Below are 19,958 nucleotides of genomic sequence, written 5' to 3'. Positions count from 1 at the left end.
GCACTCATAACACATCTTCTTATATCTATCAATAACATGGCAACTGAACGAACACAGAAGATGATTCATCGAGTGGATCCCCTATTAAAACTAGATGTGTCAAAGCGACACGAATGGCCCCATCCCAAAAAGTTGAAAAATCTGCAATTTCAATAACACATGTGGACACAAAATCTGTGTAACTGTGATTTTCAATAATTTATCAAAGTCCAAAGCCTGTAATTTCAGCAAAAATTAGCGAAGCGGAACGAAACTTAAACTTGATCTGTAACTCATCGTGAGTAACTCACATACCAAAAATCAGTCCTATATCTGAAAGTGTTTAGAAAAAAGTCTGTATAATTGTGATTTTCATCAATTTATCAAAGTCCAAAGCCTGTAATTAAAGCAAAATTTAGCGGAGCGGAACGAAACTTAAAATTGATCTGTAACTCATCATGGTTAACTCACATACCAAAAATCAGCCCAATATCTGAAGGCGTTTAGAAAAAAACTCTGTTTAATAGTTTGTTGCGGAATGACGGAATTTCGGAATTACGAAATTTCGGAATTGCGGAATTTTAGAATTTCGGACAAGGGTAAAACTATATGGCACTGACAACTTCATTGCGGGGCCATAAAAATACCGTCTGAAGTTATCACTACCTAACATTTCAACAGAAAATAAAAATTGCAATAATTACATGTAATCTTTATAAGCATTTATCTATTGTGACAAAGTTTTAACTTACCCTGGTGGAAGGCTAAGAACAGCTGCTCTGTTACCAGTGGTGCGTAGACGAAGTATTGGCTGTCCTGTCACCAAACTTTTCCAGGAGTACGGTTCAGCAACCAATGTACCTGGTGTGACTGGAGGGGGTGGGGCTGGGGTTCTACCAACTACTGATCCTATAATGTAATACATTTTTGACATAATTTATATGGTTATGCAATAACTTGAGAAAGGGGAAGGGGTTGAACATAGAATATTTGATACTAAAATATAGAATTTAGTGAAAGTTTGACCATATACTGACTCTGATAAAAAAATATTCACACAATCGGGCTTTATTTCAAAATTAATCAATTTTTTTTATGATCACTTAGAAGATTTAATAAACTTATTATGTGATTAACTATATATCTGCTTAAACTGTGAAAATATTCAATTCTTTAAAATGATATAAAGAAATCTTGACAAATGATATAATGAAATCTTGTCAATATGAATTCCTCTATACCAATCTAAACCACAATGAGTTCTTTTATCTTCATTTTATAATATAGTAAAGAGTGAAAAAGGTACACTGAGAGGGTCCCTCTTTCCAAGTTACTATTCTTTTCCAGTTACAAGACAGACATTCTTACCTTCCACATTAGCACTTGTAAATATTAGATCCTCTGATAGCATTAAAATAATATTTACTGGTTAAAATTTATATGCATTGCTATTCTAATGTGTTTCACAAAACCTTCATAAGAAGAAATATTAATATACTGTAAACCAACTAATTTTGGCTGATACTTTATTTCACGTTCAACCCTTTTAATTCCACTTCAAGCTTTACTTCTACAACTTTCCAATTCACATAATGTTGCAAGATAAGAAAAGATCTAATATTCGCTGTATTTTTCTACTTGTAAAGGTTGGTGAAAATTAGTCAGTTTACAGTAATTATTCACCAGATAAAACTTGAGCACATCTACTAACAGAGCAAACAAAAAGCATTCAATAACAAAGTTCCAAAAGACACCTAAGGTACTTTAGATGTTTATGTACTAGAAATTAGCAGTCCTTTTTCCATCAATTTCAATTAACTTTCAGAAGAAATATAAAAGATTTAGCTTTTAATAATTTTCTTTAAATAGACCTTACTGTAAAGCTTGACTTTGTTTTTAGTGTTTTTCCTAATAAAATTTAATTAAAATGGCAAAAAAATTTCTTCTGAGCAACATATTAGAGGCTTGAAATGATTATTGAAATCCTACCATCAATGGTTAGATCTGTCATATTTGTAGTATCTTTTTCCAGATCTGGTTTATCTCCCCTTTTTCCTGCTGTGTGTGGTTTCTTTGGTTCATCGACAGCTAAGGGTGGTGGCTCATGTAATCGTGAAATGGCAGAGAACAAAATCACTATGTCTGTTGGCTTCAAGTTGTCAACAACTTTAGTATGGTTAAGGTAAAATAGTAAATGCACAAAACTAAAGACAGATTGAAAATAAATTCTTATACACTTGCATTTCACCAGCATTGCCTACTTGTAACTACAAATTTCCTTATCAATTAATTGATCAATCACTAGATGAATACTCTTTTCTACAATACAATACTTAGATAAGTTATTCTGTAATTCAATTGCATTTTCACTTCAACATGTTGACAGGTATGCCATGTTAATTCGATATACATGTTGATGTTCAAAATTTACTTATTATTATCAATACAAATTTAAAAGGATACACAAGTAGTTTGGTGACCTGTCGTCTCCTGAAGACTGAAAAATAAAACAAGAACACTACATAAAGATTAATACTAATAATACTACAAAATTCTAAAACTAACACAAACATTTACTGTTATTTCTATTGTCAATATCTTTTTAATGTAAACAAACAGAAAACAAAAGTTAAAATATTTATTTTATTTACTACTATCACTGTTAAAACAAATCTATATCACTTTTCTTAGGTTAATAACATGCTCAAACACAGTCACCATAACCAGCAGATTTATAATTAACCAACATGCACATTAATTCATAAGAACCTTTACATAAGGGAGTATAATCTAAATATAACTGAGCATTATAACCCACACTGAAATAGAAAGTTCAGCACATTACACCTGTTTATTACTTTATATATTCTACTTTATATACTTCTGGTTTCCGTTTTTGCTACTTTATTTCTACAAAGAATTGGAACAGATGCCACAAATTTAGAATTGATTTGGTGTGTTAAATTTTATAATGATAATTTTAGCTATATCAGAAGGAGTTTCATTATTGCTCTTATATCATTATATTGAATGTGCACTTTTTATTATTTTGAAAGGTCAACATTGAATAAAGGATACTAATATTTTCATAATTTCTTTTCAGTCTTATGACAATCAAGTACATTAGGCTTGTATGCTCCAATCAAAACCAAATTTGAAAAGAATAAAGTTGAGATCAGCAAAATAAAAGTCAGTTACAAAGTGATGTGACTTAAATATCAGTTCCGTTAAGAAATATTTTTACTGTTTTTTTTAACAAATTTGTGGCTTCTGACATTCTTTATATCTAGCATACATAGACCATATACTACACAAGCCGCAAGACACATGCTAAGTCAGTGGTTTGTGTACTGTGTAATCAATAAGCCAATACCCTAATTAGACATATTCTACAGGGGTTATCTACCTTGACTTCTAATTCTAAACTAAAATTATTAACTTTAAAAATTGGGATCAACAAATAATATAAATCAAAGGACTTTAAACTTCTCTCTGAATACATTTTTTTGTTAGTGTATCTTTGTTTTTTCTGTACTCTACAGGGACATTGTCATTAAGATTTTAAACATTAGAAATAATAAAATTGAAACAAGATTTGACATGCTGTTAGACTGAATGGTATCATTCTGAAGTACCTCAACCTTTTAGAAGAAATATTATACAAAGGTACTAAAGACCCCTCAAATATTATACAGGATATCTGGAGAGGGAGTAAATTGATACAATGAACTAAAGAATATACAACAACAAGCCCCTGCCCCCACACCACTGCACAGTGAGCTACTTATATAAGAGATATACATAACTAAATCTCCTTATTTTACCAACACAGTGAGATTTCCTACAAATTAACAAGGAACATTGATCACATATGAATGTTCAAAGAATGTACATTAATTTTTGAGTAGTCAATACAAACTTTTATATAAATTCTGGTTCAAAAATTTATATCAAAATTTATTTGTGAAATTTTTCTTTTTATAAATTTTGTTGGGGAATGAAATAATTATCTTCTTATAATTATGTTCAAATTTTGAAAAAATTCTTGAGAATAATTGTTTATAAAGCAATTTCGCTTAATGTGAACATACATGTAATGTCTATGACATGCATCTATATTATTTCCTAACTATACATGCTGTTAGATCTTCTAGTCTCACAAGATTAGAACTAACATTAAAGACCTCTGGTCCTAACATAGAAATCTAAATGTTTTTCAAACAGGTTAAATTACAAAAGACATAATAAAACACTAACAACCTAAACATATTTTGTCCTTCTAAAAACATGAATGACCCGGAAAAAAAATATTTATTTTCTGATTGGGGATTATCTCCCCTATAAAAAAATTTCTTCTTCTAATTTTGGATTATCTCCCCTATGCAGTGATGTGTTGCGAGGGAAATACTCACACTGTGTAGGTTAGTGGGAGACGGTGCAGAGTGTGTAGGTGTTTGCGATGTCTTTGAAGAAGACGTATTTACCCCGGCCGCAGTGGGTGCTCCCTTCTTGTCTCCCTTTCCAATGGGAGCCACAGATGGTGTAACATTCTGAAAATGAAGCTGATTATGATAATGTCAAGCACATGTTTTGGATTTTAAGCAATGTGATTGGTCAATTGTCATGCTTGTTGACTGGATTCCATGACAACATGCTAGCATGCAAAAGGCTGATCAAGACAATTTTGTTGATTAATTCGAAATTAAGATTATTAAGTTATCACACAAATTAAATTTCAAAACAGCAACCATCACCAAGTTACGTTATTACTTTTATTATTTATAAATCTCAAACATAATTTGGTTACTATTTCAATTTAAACTTTCTTCAGTAAATATGTCCTATTAATTCATTTCTCAAAGAAAAATATTTATCTGATGCTTCACTGTTTATACACACAAAAATTAAAATCTATCAAATGACTACTAGAAACTGTCCTGTTCATTCTTTATAAAAGATAAAGACCAAAAGTAAGTAAAACATAAAACAAAAAATTGCAGGATATATAGCTCGTGCAAAATCAAAATACTAACACAACAAAAAAATCAGTGTTCCTACTAAAGTTATTTAAAGGAGTCGAGATGCTCCATTGAAAGTTCTTCCTCAACCAACAATAATAGTCAAACATTTCACCATAATTATATCAATGGCCCTTTAGTATACGTAATAAAAATGTCAATGAGTGCTCCCGTTTACTTGTTTTGGATATATTTACCTTATAGGAGTGCTATTAACATCAATCATTAACAAAAATTGTTATCTTTAAAACTGTATTTTGCTAAGTCTGGTTACCAGATAGCATTAATTAGCTGTGATTATTACCGATCAGTCAAAAGAAAATTTAAGCCGATTCCCAGAAATTTCCTAAATACTGAATGACAACTATTATAAACTTTCTCGAAGTATACCAATCTGATCATTTATACACTGTAAGCAACCCAGTTTTGAAAAGTATTTATAGAAAGTTATTTTGGTATAATAATCAAAGGAGAAATGGGGGACGTGTCCATGAGTTATTAACCCAAAAATTAAAACCCCCCAAATTATATCTAGTGGTCATCATATGGTTTTCAATAAAAGACAGGAATAAACTGTATTTGGCTTTAAGTCTAAAAAGTTTCAACAAATTTTAACAGAAAATATTTAAGATATGACATGAACAGTGATTTATAATTACAAAACTAAAATTTAGATGTTTTGCACACGATCATCTCCATAGATTTTTGCAAGACTGAGCAATGTTACACAATGAGTGGAAGACAAAAAATGGTGATAGGTTCATTGCAAGGGATATTATAAAGGTATGAAGAAAACAGGAACAAATAGTTTGGTTGGTGATTGTATGAAGAACAATCTGTTTAAAGAGCACCAGATACCCTCACACAACTTATAAGTTGGAACACTGTGTTGATACAACAACAATAATAAAAACAAACCTGAAAGTTGTAAACTTTATCTAACTTCTGAATGAAGGAAAAACAAGAGAAAAAAAAACAAAGATGGAGTCTACCATTGTTACCTTCTTAAGAGTAGTATTAGGGGTTTCAACAGCGGGAGCAGGATTTCCCGCAACAGAGTTTAACTGTGCGACAGCATCAAGCTATATTCATAAAATTTAATTTAAATGGGAAATAATTAGTGTGTAATGAATTATTTTACTTATATTTATTTTAATTAAAAAGATTTAAGTTAAATCCAAATTCAAATAATTACAACCATACAAAAAGCACATCAAACAATAATTAAAAAAACTCAGAACAACAAATTGCAAACTTCAAATTTTTTCACCTAAAAAGCTTTTACATTTAAAATTAATATCAGTTAATTAGCCATTAATAGCACAAATATTCGAAAGTTTTTTGGCAACACTTACCTTCAAATCCCCATGTTTATGATTGTACTTGTATGTGTTTGGCTTGTGGTAAATATATAATGTTCTACAATGGAGAATAATCATTATTACAATGTCTTATAAAGAATAATCATTATTACAATGTCTTGTAAAGAATAATCATTATTACAATGTCTTGTAAAGAATAATCATTAATATAATGTCTTGTAAAGAATAATCATTATTACAATGTCTTGTAAAGAATAATCATTATTACAATGTCTTGTAAAGAATAATCATTAATACAATGTCTTGTAAAGAATAATCATTAATATAATGTCTTGTAAAGAATAATCATTATTACAATGTCTTGTAAAGAATAATCATTATTACAATGTCTTGTAAAGAGTAATCATGAATATAATGTCTTGTGAAGAATAATCATTAATACAATGTCTTGTAAAGAATCATTATTACAATGTCTTGTAAAGAATAATCATTATTACAATGTCTTGTAAAGAATAATCATTATTACAATGTCTTGTAAAGAATAATCATTAATATAATGTCTTGTAAAGAATAATCATTATTACAATGTCTTGTAAAGAATAATCATTAATACAATGTCTTGTAAAAAATAATCATTAATATAATGTCTTGTGAAGAATAATCATTAATACAATGTCTTGTAAAGAATAATCATTAATACAATGTCTTGTAAAGAATAATCATTAATACAATGTCTTGTAAAGAATAATCATTAATACAATGTCTTGTAAAAAATAATCATTATTACAATGTCTTGTAAAGAATAATCATTACATTTTGTAATACAATGTCTGGTAAAGAATAATCATAACATTTTGTAATACAATGTCTTGTAAAGAATAATCATTACATTTTGTAATACAATGTCTTGTAAAAGCATTTCTTTATACATTGATGTGTTAAGTTACTCTTTTGATATAGTTATCAGTAAACAGCTCTGGTAAAAATGAAAAATTGTCTGTCTTTTATGGTATATCCTTAGAGGTAAATACTGTTAATACAGAAATTGCTGCTTGCAAACTGGACCTTTACTAAAGATATCTTACATACCACAACATATCTAAAAACTTACTTAAAACATTTACAAAACTGTTCAAAATCTAACCAAACTTTCTTAGGTTTGGATGCATCATTGTCTGGAGTCTTTTCCTCTTCAGGTTTTTCTTCACCAGCACCTTCCTCTGCATTAGGGTCAGGAGTTGTGGCATTGGAGTCTGCAGGGGGAGGGGGAGCTAGACCACCACTCTCAGATGGCGGAGCTAAAATTTATTACAATGGGAAAATTGTACGCTGAAATAACTGAACAAACAGATAGTGGTATATCATCTTTGACAGAATCTAAGGCTGAATTCACAATACATCTTTTCAACAGGTTATACTGGTTTGAAGCACACCCAAATTTACATGTCCCTCCAAAAAAGAAAAGTTTTACATAAACTTGTCAACTTATAGTTCTTGAAAAACTAATTAGCGATCTTTTTATCTATCTTCATGAAAATAATTCAGCTTTATCAATGTACCTTTTGGTTTTTCCTTTTCATCAGTTTTACTTGATCTTGATTCTGATCGAGCACTCTTTGTTCTTTCTGGCTTTCCAGCTGATCCCTTCTTTGGACCTGGTGATGCCTGTAAGAAGATACACTATTATTTTCTGAAATCTTAATCATAGCTTATAAATACTCATTTTTTTTAGTATTGTGAAAAGAACTAAAAGCAAGTTTTTTTTATATATAAATGATTGACATTTGAAGTTCATCACTCAAATTAGAAAGAGTTTTGAACTAAAGATACAAATTTAATGTGTCATTCAATTTTTAAACTATTTGTATTTCAAATCTGATTAACGTGGTCTTAATAATTGTATCTAAACAAAGCACCAAATGTTAAAAATAAACAAGATAGTCATGCACTGTCTGTTATCAGGAAATGTAAGAAAGATGATTCTTTTACCTCACGACTAGCAATATCCTTATCCCTTTTAGTGCCTGAACTTTTACGTTTTTCTTTTCCAGGAGTAGATGGCTTTTCTACTGGTTCAACAGGTTCCTTGGTAAATAATGTTAATAATCAAAATTGTTATCAAAATATCAGTTATTGTATTAAACTCCCAAATTAATCAAAACATCACAATTAGAAATTACAAGTGATCCATTTTCTCAGATTATTTCCCTATATACCAGACAATTATTATTAGACATCCAAGGTAATAACATACAATTTAGTTAGTTACATAAATTATGAACATACCACAAGTATTTTTTCAATAACAACATTAATAAATCATTATATTAAAGTAACATTGATCAATCAGACCATTTTGAAATACATACACCAACTTTTTTGTTATTAAATAAGCATCCATTTTCAAATTTGTTTGACAGCTTAGTTTAACAAAAGTGCAGAGGAATTAATTTAAAGTTACCACAGTGTAGATTCTTTTATCATATTTAACAAACCCTGCACTTTGTTATAAAGTATTTATGTTCTTATAGGAGAAAATGAACATTTTCAAATTTTTGACAAGAATTTAAGAAAAAATCAACAAATGTTATAAACATGAATTTTTTAATCTTCAGCATTCTTTTAAAGTTCCTAAAAAGAGTGCTAACATTCTTGACACAATTTTTGGTATTCTGAGTATTTAAACAATTATAAAATGGACTATAAATAAGTCTGATTTAATCAATAGATTAGTGACACCCAACACACACCTCCACTGGGACTGGTTCCTCAGGAGGTTTAACAACCTCCTCCACTTTCTTCACCTCTTGTTCTGGAGCATTCTCATCAGTCTCCTCTATTGGGTTAGCTGTTCCCGGTCTGGATCTGGTACCTCCTCTTTCAAGGGAGGACTTGGGACGATGCCTAGAAGATATAGTATTGAGAATGGAAATGAGGAATATGTCAAAGAGACAACAACCCAACCAAAGAGCAGACAACAGCCAAAGGCCACAAATGGGTCTTGAACGCAGCAAGAAAATCCTGCACCCAGAGGTGGTCTTCAGCTGGTATTTATAATGACTGCAATTCAAAGGATTAATATATACATCTAAATATAAATTATCTTACTTGTAGGAATCTTAAAGTTGGTTTGTACATAAAAACTTCTTAAAATATATTGAATCATGATTCTGTATCATTTTGTTATTCAAATTTTTTCAATGTCATTTTCAAGTCAACACTTTTAAAATAAATTGTCTGTAGTTCTGTGGTTGTTGTTGTTGGTTCGTGTCTGTCATATATGTTTTCTGTACACTGTTTTGTTATAAATTAGACTATAAGATTTCTCTTATAAATTGTATCACATTTATTCATGCCAGGGCCTTTTAAAGCAGACTGTACGATATGATTAAAAGCTGTTCTGTTGCATATAACCTATATATCAACTTCATTCAAACTTTGGTAGATAGTTGTCTCATGTAAATTTGCACTTATACCACATCAATCTTTTTGTCTTCTTTTTTTTTAAATTCTATAAATACTTACGTTTCTGTAGGTATTGGTACTGGACTGACTTTGTAGTTAACAAATGGTGATGTTATCTCTAAACACTCAATTGGTTTGGGTGGTTCTGGCTCAGCTGTAATAAACAAAATTATTTTTCCAAAAATACATTTCTCTAAATCTGTGGAAATTTAACTCATTCCAGACCCATTGTATAAACAAATTTAATCAAGGTGTGGTTGCCTGTGATCTTAGAAGATTATTGGAAGAATTAAAGGGTCAAAAACTTTATTGGCTTACTGAATGAATCAAAATGTACAAACAGGTATCAGCTTTCTGGGAGATGAGTCTCACTCAAAACTGTCCAACAGAATCTATGGATCCAGCCAATAACAAATGAATAACTTTCCTAGTAACTGACCTCTTATCAATCTTAGCCTTTTTTTACAGTAACCATATAATATAAATTCTATTTTATTTGTAACTTTGTACATACCAACGGGTTCATCAGAGGGTGTGGTTTTCTTCTTCTTAGGTCTTATTAACTTCCAGGCCGGTATTTTCTCAGGAGGGGGAGGTGGCTCTAGGGGACATGATCTAGTCTGTGTGATACATACTGGGTGTGGATATAGATGTGAAAGTCCATTCTGTCTCAGTTTTTCACTTGCATTCGCCTGTAAGTACCAAATATTATTACAAATACGGCATCATATAAAATTAAAGCTTATTGTTACCACCTTTCAGTCATTTGTTTTAGAAATAGATATCTTTTTATTAAGGAAAGGTCCTTTGTGGTACATACTAGTACATATGTGATTTTATTCTTAAATGGATTTCCTGCTTTGTAAAACTTTTTTTAATTTTACTAACTTAACTTTATATATTGATGTTTTATTGGGTAAACTAGCTATACTTGTGATAAAAAATCCTTCACATGACAATATGAGTATTTTATTAGTCACACATATGTTAAAATTATTAACCTTTTTTGTAAATCATCATCAATGTAAGCATTTAGCATGCCCATGAGTTTCCTGGAAAACCAATGATTTTTTAATAATCATCAATTACATCAGAAACTCTGTCATATTCGAATTGGTAAGAAAGGTTCAAGGAAGAAATTGCTTTTTATTGGACATAAAAAGTTGCATAAAAATTGCTTTACCATTTCTCCCATTACAGAGACTTTAACAGGATATTTTGATGGACTCCAATATGTGGCAAATACAACAACTTCTGGCTTCTCTGGAACTATATTGTCTTCTAGGCCAGTTTTCTCCTCTGAAAAATATAAAGCAGTTAATTACTCGAGTACAATCAATACACTTACTTCATTATCCAAACCCAATTTTACAGTACTCAAAAGTCAGACGGAAATAGAATTTGTATCATTTTCTTTATTCATATTTTATAATACAAATTCAAAGTAGTTTAAAATTTCGTTAACAGTTAGAAAAGAGCCTTAACAAGCAATCTATTTAAAATCACTATAAAAAGAATTAAAATTGAGAAAGGAAATGGGGAATGTGTCAAAGCGACAAAAACTGGACCATAGAGCAGACAACGGCCGAAGGCCACTAATGGGTCTTCAATGTAGCGAGAAACTCCCGTACCCGTAGGCATCCTTCAGCTGGCCCCTTAAAAAATATGTATACTAGTACAGTGTTAATGGACGTCAAACTAAACTAAATTGTTTACTTTACTCAGTTGCGTAGAAAATTTGATCTAAATGTGTTATGAAAATTACATTGAAATGACAAAACAGAATTCAGAATTCAAATTGATACATTATAATTCTTATTTCTTAAATAAATAAGTTCCTATTAATCTGCCAAAATGCACTGAATTATAACTTGGACTTTTTTCAGTGCAAAGTATGTCCTGTAACAAAAAAAGGTAAGTAAACAAAAGTATTATATCTATTAATGAATGTAAGAACAAAACTTCCAGTTATTCAAAAGAATTTGAATACAAAACAGACATCTATATTTTATCAGTATGACTAGAGCACCTGCTTGCTGAACTTCTTGATACCATTTTATCTACATTAATTATTTGAATAAAAAAGACTATATCTACATTAATTATTCGGATGAAAAAGAATACATGTATAAAATAGCATGTCCTTCCCATGTAGATCCTAACACTACAGTATTTCAAATTATTTTTATATTTAAGAAGGGTTCAAATGTGACATTTCCAAGTTATTGATTATACAATAATAGTTTTAAAACTAAATATGCTAATTTAAAAGAATGTCAGAAAATTATAATTTGTCTTTGTTACTTACTATAACTACTATACAAGCTAGAACCTGAAATATGTATACTTAGTGAATTTTGTAAATCAGGTAAATTTTGTAAATATGCTGAAATAGGATAATCTTTTTTATAGGGCTGTCACCTATTATGATGAAACCTAGCATTTTGCATTTAGAATGGTATATCCTGTAACAAATTGGATTTTCATATATTTTTCAATACACATGTTTGGACTGTTTTCTATTTGAATATTTTAAAAGGACTGACAGCGGTTTCTTTTGATTGTTAGTTGCACTTAGCTTAAGTTCTCTTGCTTGATATGAGATCACATAATGCTATGTTTATACTGTTTTCTCAAATCTGAACAATAATACAGAATCAAATTATTTGGTATATATTTCTTTTTTTATCACATGAGTATAGCACTGACAATTTTCTAGCATGTTCTTGTCTTCTCCACAACACTGTTACCACTACTTACTATCTCCTTTCTTGTCCTTATCTTTATCTTTATCCTTTTTGTCTTTGTCTTTTCCTTTTTCTAAAATAACAAAACAAGAAATTGAATATCAAATTATTATATTTGTAACCCATAATATATCAATAAGCCAATACTTAGAAACATATTCATATTCGGTAAAGGTATTTTGAACATTTTAACATTGAAACAAGACTATCACTTCTAAAACAGAGATTTTGGACATAAACAGACAAAGGTCAGACAACAATGCGCATGCGTCAGTGAAAATGGCAGGAAAATTTGAATTGTGAAAATTTTTATAGTTATATGGGATTTATTGCAAACTAAAGACTGTAAACCTGAATAAAATGTGTTTGTTAGTGATAAAACTACTCTGGGATGCCTAGAGGAAAGCCTAGAGGAGGAAACTATTCTGGGAATCCTAGAGGAGGAAAGAGGAAACGTCCACAACGAAATTCTAAAAAATCTGTGAATGATTCTTCGTCATCAGACCAGACGAGTTTCCTCGATAAAAGAAAATGTACGAAGGTAAATAACAATACACAGTCTTATTTGTGTTCAAATGAAAACAACTCAAGTAGTAGTTTCAATCAAAACTTTCCGATGAATAATTCCAATCAACAATACACCGGCCCAATGGCTAGTTCACCGATAGGATACCAACCTTTCCAAACATATCAACAGTACCCCCCACCACCTTTAGCTCACGTAACGCCCCCGCCCAATATACAGGGGATAGAACGTACACTTCAAGAAATGTGTCAAAGGATGGCCAATATAGAAACAAAATTAACAACACTTGACAAAATAGAGTCCCGATTAAACAAAATGGAAACAAAATTTGGTTCTATGGATAACGAAATTATAGACTGTAAAAAGCGCATTAGCACATTAGAACAAAGTGCACAATTTCTGTCAAATGCACACGACGATCTGAAAGGTTTGAAATTAAAAGTAGACACTATTAACTCTGGTGTAGAATTGACGAAAAATGAAAACAAAGAGGTTCGTGATAAACTAGTGGATATTGAATCCCAAAATCTAAAGCAAAATTTAGTATTCTTTGAACTTGAGGAAGCTAGTGAAAACAATGAAGGAGCTAAGGGGGGTGCAACGGGAGAAAAGGGGGGTGCAACGGGATCAACATATAATGAAAACTGTGTAAACAAAATCTTGGAATTCTGTGAAAACCAACTGAAAATAGAAAACGCAAAAGACAAGATAACCTTGGAAAAAGCGTATCGCTTAGGAAAAAGGAAAAATGGCGCAGCCAAACCAAGACCAATTGTGGTGAAATTTAGAAAATTCGAGGATCGTGAAATGATCCGCAGTGTCTCAAACCGTTTAAAAAACACCAATTATGGTATAAGCCCACAGTATCCCAAAGAGGTTCTAGAAAGACGGAAAAAACTGGTACCCATCATGCTCAAAGAAAGGAAAAAAAACAAAAAAGCTTATATTGCTGGAGACAAATTGTATGTTAATGGTGAGCTATGGAAGGAATAGGAGGTAGCGGAGAATGATTGTGCTAAAAATAGTGGTTCCTTGAAAATTTGCTCTTGGAACATATCAAAAGGGTTGATCAGGAAATTATCAGATAGAAATTTCTTGAATTTAGTAAATAAATATGATATATTGTGTCTAAATGAATGCTGGCTTAAATGTCCCGATGAATTTGAAATGAAAGGCTACGAAAAAGAATTTGTGTATAGAGAAAAATGTAAAGGAGGAGGTGTAGTTATTTTTTATAAGAAATGGTTAACTCCCTATACTACTTTATTGAAATGTTGTGCAGATAGTATGATCTGGTTAAAAATTGACAAAAATGTATGTTTAAATGGTTTAGATTTGTATATTTGTGCTATTTATATGCCGCCTGATAAAAATGTATTTTACCGTAAATATGATATAGATGTTTTCGATATACTGCAAGAAAATATTGAACATTATAGTACATTAGGAACTGTGGCTGTGATAGGCGACTTGAATGGACGAGTAGGTCTAAAAGCGGACAATATAGTTAATGATACATTGGATACAGAACTGATTAACAGTATTTCTTTTATTGACTATGTAAATGATAGTTATATTTGTAATAGAAAATCTGAAGACATTAAACCTCCAAATAGTTTTGGTCAGCGTATATTGCAGTTATGCCAGTCGTCCGGTCTACGTATATGTAACGGCAGATTTGGAACAGATAGTGGAAAAATAACATTTAACAATAAAAACGGTAGAAGCGTTATTGATTATTTATTGTTTACACAAAGTGAAATGTTTAAATGTTTAAAATCTTTTTATGTTGAACCATTTAATATGTATTCATGTCATGCTCCAATAGTAGTTGAATTGTACCTTAAGGGTAATAATCAGTCTTACGGTCAATGTCATTGTAATAAAACTAAGTTCAATGTATTTAACTGGAATGAAGGGTCAGAAGATGATATCAGAAGTAAATTGATACTCAACACACAAAAGTTTGATGATCTACTGGTAAATTTTGACGAAAACAGCGATATAGATACGTGTGTAGAAAGACTTAATAATCTTTTAACTGATATATATGAACAGTATACGAAATCTGAAGTAACATACAAAGAACAGTGTGAATTTTGTGAAAATGGCGATAAAGTTCATAAATCTAATGCGGACAAGCCTTGGTTTACCGATGAATGCAAAACATTATATATACAATATCAAAATGCATTAGACAGTTTTAACAAATACCGCTCGGATGAAAACAGAATTAACTTTAACCTTTCAAAGCAAAAGTATAAGTGCTGCGAAACAAGACTTAAAAGACATTATAAGAAACAACGAGGAAATATGCTGTCGTCACTAAGGAAGAAAAATCCGAAACGTTTCTATAAGAATTTTAAAAAACGTAAAAAGCGCGTTATAAATAACATTTCATTGGACCAATTCGAGGAACATTTTAAAAAACTTATGTCTAAACCTCCCGAAGTGAATGTTGGAACGAGTGATACTCCGGAAACAGTTTTTGAGGAACTAGATCTTCCGTTTACAGAAAAAGAACTGGATGCGTGCATCAAAAAACTAAAAAGAGACAAGTCGACTGGTTATGATGATATAATGAATGAGTATATACTGTTTGGTAAAACTTTATTGAAACCTGTACTTTGCAAACTGTTCAACAATATTTTATGTTCTGGAAATTTTCCTGAAATATGGGTGAAATGTATTTTAATTCCAATTTTTAAGAAAGGAAATCCTGACGATCCTGGAAACTACAGAGGTATTTCGTTGGTGTCACATTTAGGAAAACTATTTACGTCGTTGATTAATTCAAGACTTATAACATGGTGCAAGATTAACAACACTCTGACAGATGCTCAATTTGGATTCCGTCCTGGATACGGCACTTCTGATGCCATCTTCTGTCTTCATTCCCTGATTTCTAAGTCATTAAGAAAAGGTAAACGCTTATATTGCTGTTTTATCGATTATATTAAAGCGTTTGATAGTGTTTTTCATGTAAAATTGTGGTTGAGATTAGTTAGATGTGGCGTTACTGGTAAACTTCTTACTGTAATTAAATCTATGTATTCTAAATTGAAAACTAGTATAAAGTGTAATGGAAAAATTTCAGATTTTTTTAATTGTAATACTGGCTTGATGCAAGGGGAATCTTTATCCCCTTTATTATACTCGTTGTATGTCAATGATATGGAAGTAGAGCTAATCAGTAATGGCTGTCAGTCATATGAATTGAAATCCTTAAATTTATTTTTACTTATGTATGCAGACGACACTGTTTTATTTAGTGAGAACATAGATGATCTGCAAAATATGATAAATACTGTAAACTCTTCTGCAGAGGAATATGGTTTATATATTAATATGTCTAAAACTAAAGTGGTCGTGTTTAGAAATAGAGGTAGTGTAAAAAGTCAAGAAAAATGGTTTTTGAATAACAACCAAATAGATATATGTGATAGCTTTGTATATTTGGGTATTCTTTTTAATTATAATGGCAGTTTTTTACATACACAAAAAATGTTAGCCAATCAAGGAAGAAAAGCTGTTTTTGCTTTATGTAGTAAAATTGTAGATGAATATTATAACTGTGAAACGTTACTGTCCTTATTTGATACTTATGTATCTAGTATACTTAATTATAGCTGTGAAGTGTGGGGTAATCATAAAGCTGATGATATAGAGAAAGTACATTTATATTTTTTAAAACGAATTCTAAAGGTTAGAAAAACTGCTGTTAATAACATGGTTTACTGTGAATTGGGACGTTGTCCAATGTATTATGAAAGACAAAGAAGACTGATTCAGTTTTGGTTTAAATTATTAAATACTGATAACTGTATACTTAAAACATGTTATGAAGATATGTTGGAGAGTTCATTTAAAAAACCCAATGACAAATCGAATTGGGCATGTTCAGTCAAAGATATTTTATGTAGATATGGTTTTCATGATGTATGGCTAAAACAAAGCGTAAATAATGTTGATATATTCATACATGAGTTAAAACAAAGAATGAAAGATACCTTTATTGCTGATGCTAATGCTTTTTTTAATAATTCATCAAAATGTATACTTTATAGATATATATATGACACAGATATACTGCAATTTTATTTAGATAGACCTGTTAATCAAATATATAAACCTTTTATATGTAAATATCGTATATCCACCCATAGCCTCAATATAGAAACAGGCAGATATTACAATGTAGATAAAGAAAATAGATTATGTACTATGTGCAATAACAATATTGTAGAAGATGAATACCATGTTGTTCTAGAATGTAATAGATATAGTGATGTAAGAAAACTATACATTAAGAAATATTATTGGCAATATCCATCCACTTTTAAACTTATACAGTTGTTATCAGTTCACAATGTGAAAGAACTTAATAATTTAGGTAAATTTTTGTTTAATATTGAAAAAATTCGTAATATGTAGTTGTATTAATTATTTATCATATGAATTTATTTTCATTCTCCGCCATACATGTATTGTGTATAATTATTGTATTTATATTTCACTGATACAAAATATTGTAAAATTGTATATTCTATAAGCTGTATTGCTTCTGAATAAAGTATTATTATTAAACACTGATACAATAATATGTCAGTTATGAATATCGAAACATTCCTTGTACAAGAAACAGTACAAATATGACTTATAATTCAAAAATTATTGACTGATAACTAGATCACTTTCATTGAACTTTTGTAATCTTTGACAAGTTTTGGAGAGGAAAGCATTGTATGTGTGTTAACCTGATGGGTTTGCCTTTAAACTATAGTGCTTTTTGTTCATTTTTATATTTTTCATTACCAGGGTAGAAGTATATACCTTTTTCTTTTGGATCCTTTCCTTTGTCTTTCCCATCCTTAGCTTTAGGATCTTTTTCTGCCTTACTAGATGCATCCTTCTCAGATTTGTCTTCCTTTGCTAATTCCTGCAAAGCAGAAGTTCATTATTATTTTTTATTGTGTATCGTCACAATTAAAATTGCTACGAAGTTACATTTTGAACAACATCAGCAATCAAAATTGACATTTCTGTTGGTGTTGCTCACTAGGAAATTAAATGAAATATTTCTAACATAATTTAATAGTGAAACGGTTGGTTTTCTCTTTTAAAAAATCTTCATATCAAATTGTTTCACATAATAGAATGATACAAATTTCCAAAATAAAGTTTTCCTTAAATCACACTCAAAGATTCATGATAATGTAATTTTGTATTTACATTGTATCATAGATCAATTTACTCATTCATTGACAGTGTATGTTCATTTGTGTTTCTATGTCTTTTGATTGAGTTAAGCCATTTCAATTGATATTTTATAGTGTGTCTTTCTATGTTGTGATGTTACACTATTGTTTCAGATAAGGGTGAAGGTTTGGTACTATTATAATTTAAACATGCTGCAATTGCTTGCATTTGTCCTAAGTCAGATATCTGATGTTCAGTAGTTGTTGTTTGTTGATGTGGTTTATAAGAGTTTCTCGTTTCTCGTTTTTTACTTCAGATTAGATATTTGGTTTTTCCTGTTTGAATGATTGTACACTAGTATTTTTTGGGGCCCTCTATAGCTTGCTGTACATTGTGACCCAAGGCTCCGTTTTGAAGACCGTACTTTGACCTATAATGGTTTACTTTTTACAATCTGTGACATGGATGGAGATTTGTCTCATTGGCACTCATACCACATCTTCTTATATCTATGATAAACCATCAAGTCACAGATTGCATCTTCTTCGAGGTAATAGTAGCAATAGACTGACAATGATTTAACTTGACCTATAATGGTTTACTTTTTACAATCTGTGACATGGATGGAGATTTGTCTCATTGGCACTCATACCACATCTTCTTATATCTATGATAAACCATCAAGTCACAGATTGCATCTTCTTCGAGGGAATAGTAGCAATAGACTGACAATGATTTAAGGTAACTTACAGGAGAAGACTGACAATGACTTAAGGTAACTTACAAGAGAAGACTGACAATGATTTAAGGTAACTTACAGGAGAAGACTGACAATGATTTAAGGTAACTTACAGGAGAAGACTGACAATGATTTAAGGTAACTTACAGGAGAAGACTGACAATGACTTAAGGTAACTTACAGGAGAAGACGCTTCATCTCCTTTCTTTTCAAGTTCTTGTTGTTCAAGAAGTTCTTTTTCCCACTCTTGTAAAGGCAGTTTCCATTCTGGTAATGATACTTTTAATAATTCCCAAACTTCTTTTACATGGCCATATCTACATAAAAAGAAAACGATAATTAAATCTTTGCAAAATTATAAATTACACAATCCTCCACTATCTGTATTTATACTTACAAGAGAAATCTCAATATCCAGACAACATTGATATTTTTTCAAAATATTATTACCTATACAAGTGAAATGAAAACATATATTAACTTACAGTATAATGAAAACTTATTTCAACTTATAAAGTATAATAAAAACTTATTCTAACTTTAAAATTATGCATTCAAACTTTTTTTAAATACGAAAAATAAAGACTTATTGCGTTTTTTTATATATAAATTTATCTCTTTTCACAAATTAAGTTAAGTTTAATTTTGCTTAGTCTTAAATAATGCACATTTACAAAATCATGAAATTCTACAGAAATACTCATGAGGGAGGGACACCTTCCTGAAATAGAATTCACAAGCTAAGCATTGGACTGAAGAAAGAATTAAATGTTAGCATAAGATGTATACAAAGCTATATATATACAATTAATTCACTAGTTAAAGCAAGGCCACTAGCAAAACACACACCGTCAAAGTTTACCCTAACTACCTCTTATTAAAACATACACTTATGTCACCATTTATTTAACACCAGACACAGCATTGTTCTTGCTATTATCACAACAAACTCTCACATGCATC

The 19,958-nt window shown here is 30.4% G+C and overlaps 1 protein-coding gene across 50 annotated transcripts in view; it reads right to left on the bottom strand.

The window, feature by feature from the left end:
• The window catches only part of LOC139493503 (androglobin-like), a 110,502-nt gene that overhangs the window by 19,454 nt on the left and 71,090 nt on the right, over positions 1–19,958 (bottom strand). For 27 of the 50 annotated variants that reach the window (XM_071281948.1, XM_071281953.1, XM_071281961.1 and 24 more), the window contains 17 exons: positions 19,177–19,312; positions 17,891–17,996; positions 12,545–12,604; positions 10,968–11,083; positions 10,299–10,476; positions 9,845–9,938; positions 9,070–9,223; positions 8,309–8,404; positions 7,879–7,984; positions 7,431–7,617; positions 6,353–6,416; positions 5,999–6,079; positions 4,392–4,529; positions 2,443–2,476; positions 1,969–2,145; positions 1,348–1,380; positions 732–888 (listed from right to left, as the gene is read on the bottom strand). In XM_071281948.1, coding sequence (XP_071138049.1) covers positions 732–888; positions 1,348–1,380; positions 1,969–2,145; positions 2,443–2,476; positions 4,392–4,529; positions 5,999–6,079; positions 6,353–6,416; positions 7,431–7,617; positions 7,879–7,984; positions 8,309–8,404; positions 9,070–9,223; positions 9,845–9,938; positions 10,299–10,476; positions 10,968–11,083; positions 12,545–12,604; positions 17,891–17,996; positions 19,177–19,312 — 1,917 coding nt within the window. The remainder of the gene's footprint in view (positions 1–731; positions 889–1,347; positions 1,381–1,968; positions 2,146–2,442; positions 2,477–4,391; positions 4,530–5,998; positions 6,080–6,352; positions 6,417–7,430; positions 7,618–7,878; positions 7,985–8,308; positions 8,405–9,069; positions 9,224–9,844; positions 9,939–10,298; positions 10,477–10,967; positions 11,084–12,544; positions 12,605–17,890; positions 17,997–19,176; positions 19,313–19,958) is intronic. The other 23 variants (XM_071281965.1, XM_071281945.1, XM_071281971.1 and 20 more) reach the window with 9 other exon arrangements.

The sequence above is a fragment of the Mytilus edulis genome, chromosome 10, assembly GCF_963676685.1.
Source record: "Mytilus edulis chromosome 10, xbMytEdul2.2, whole genome shotgun sequence".
NCBI classification, from domain to species: domain Eukaryota; kingdom Metazoa; phylum Mollusca; class Bivalvia; order Mytilida; family Mytilidae; genus Mytilus; species Mytilus edulis.
This window is presented reverse-complemented; position numbering and strand designations above follow the sequence as displayed.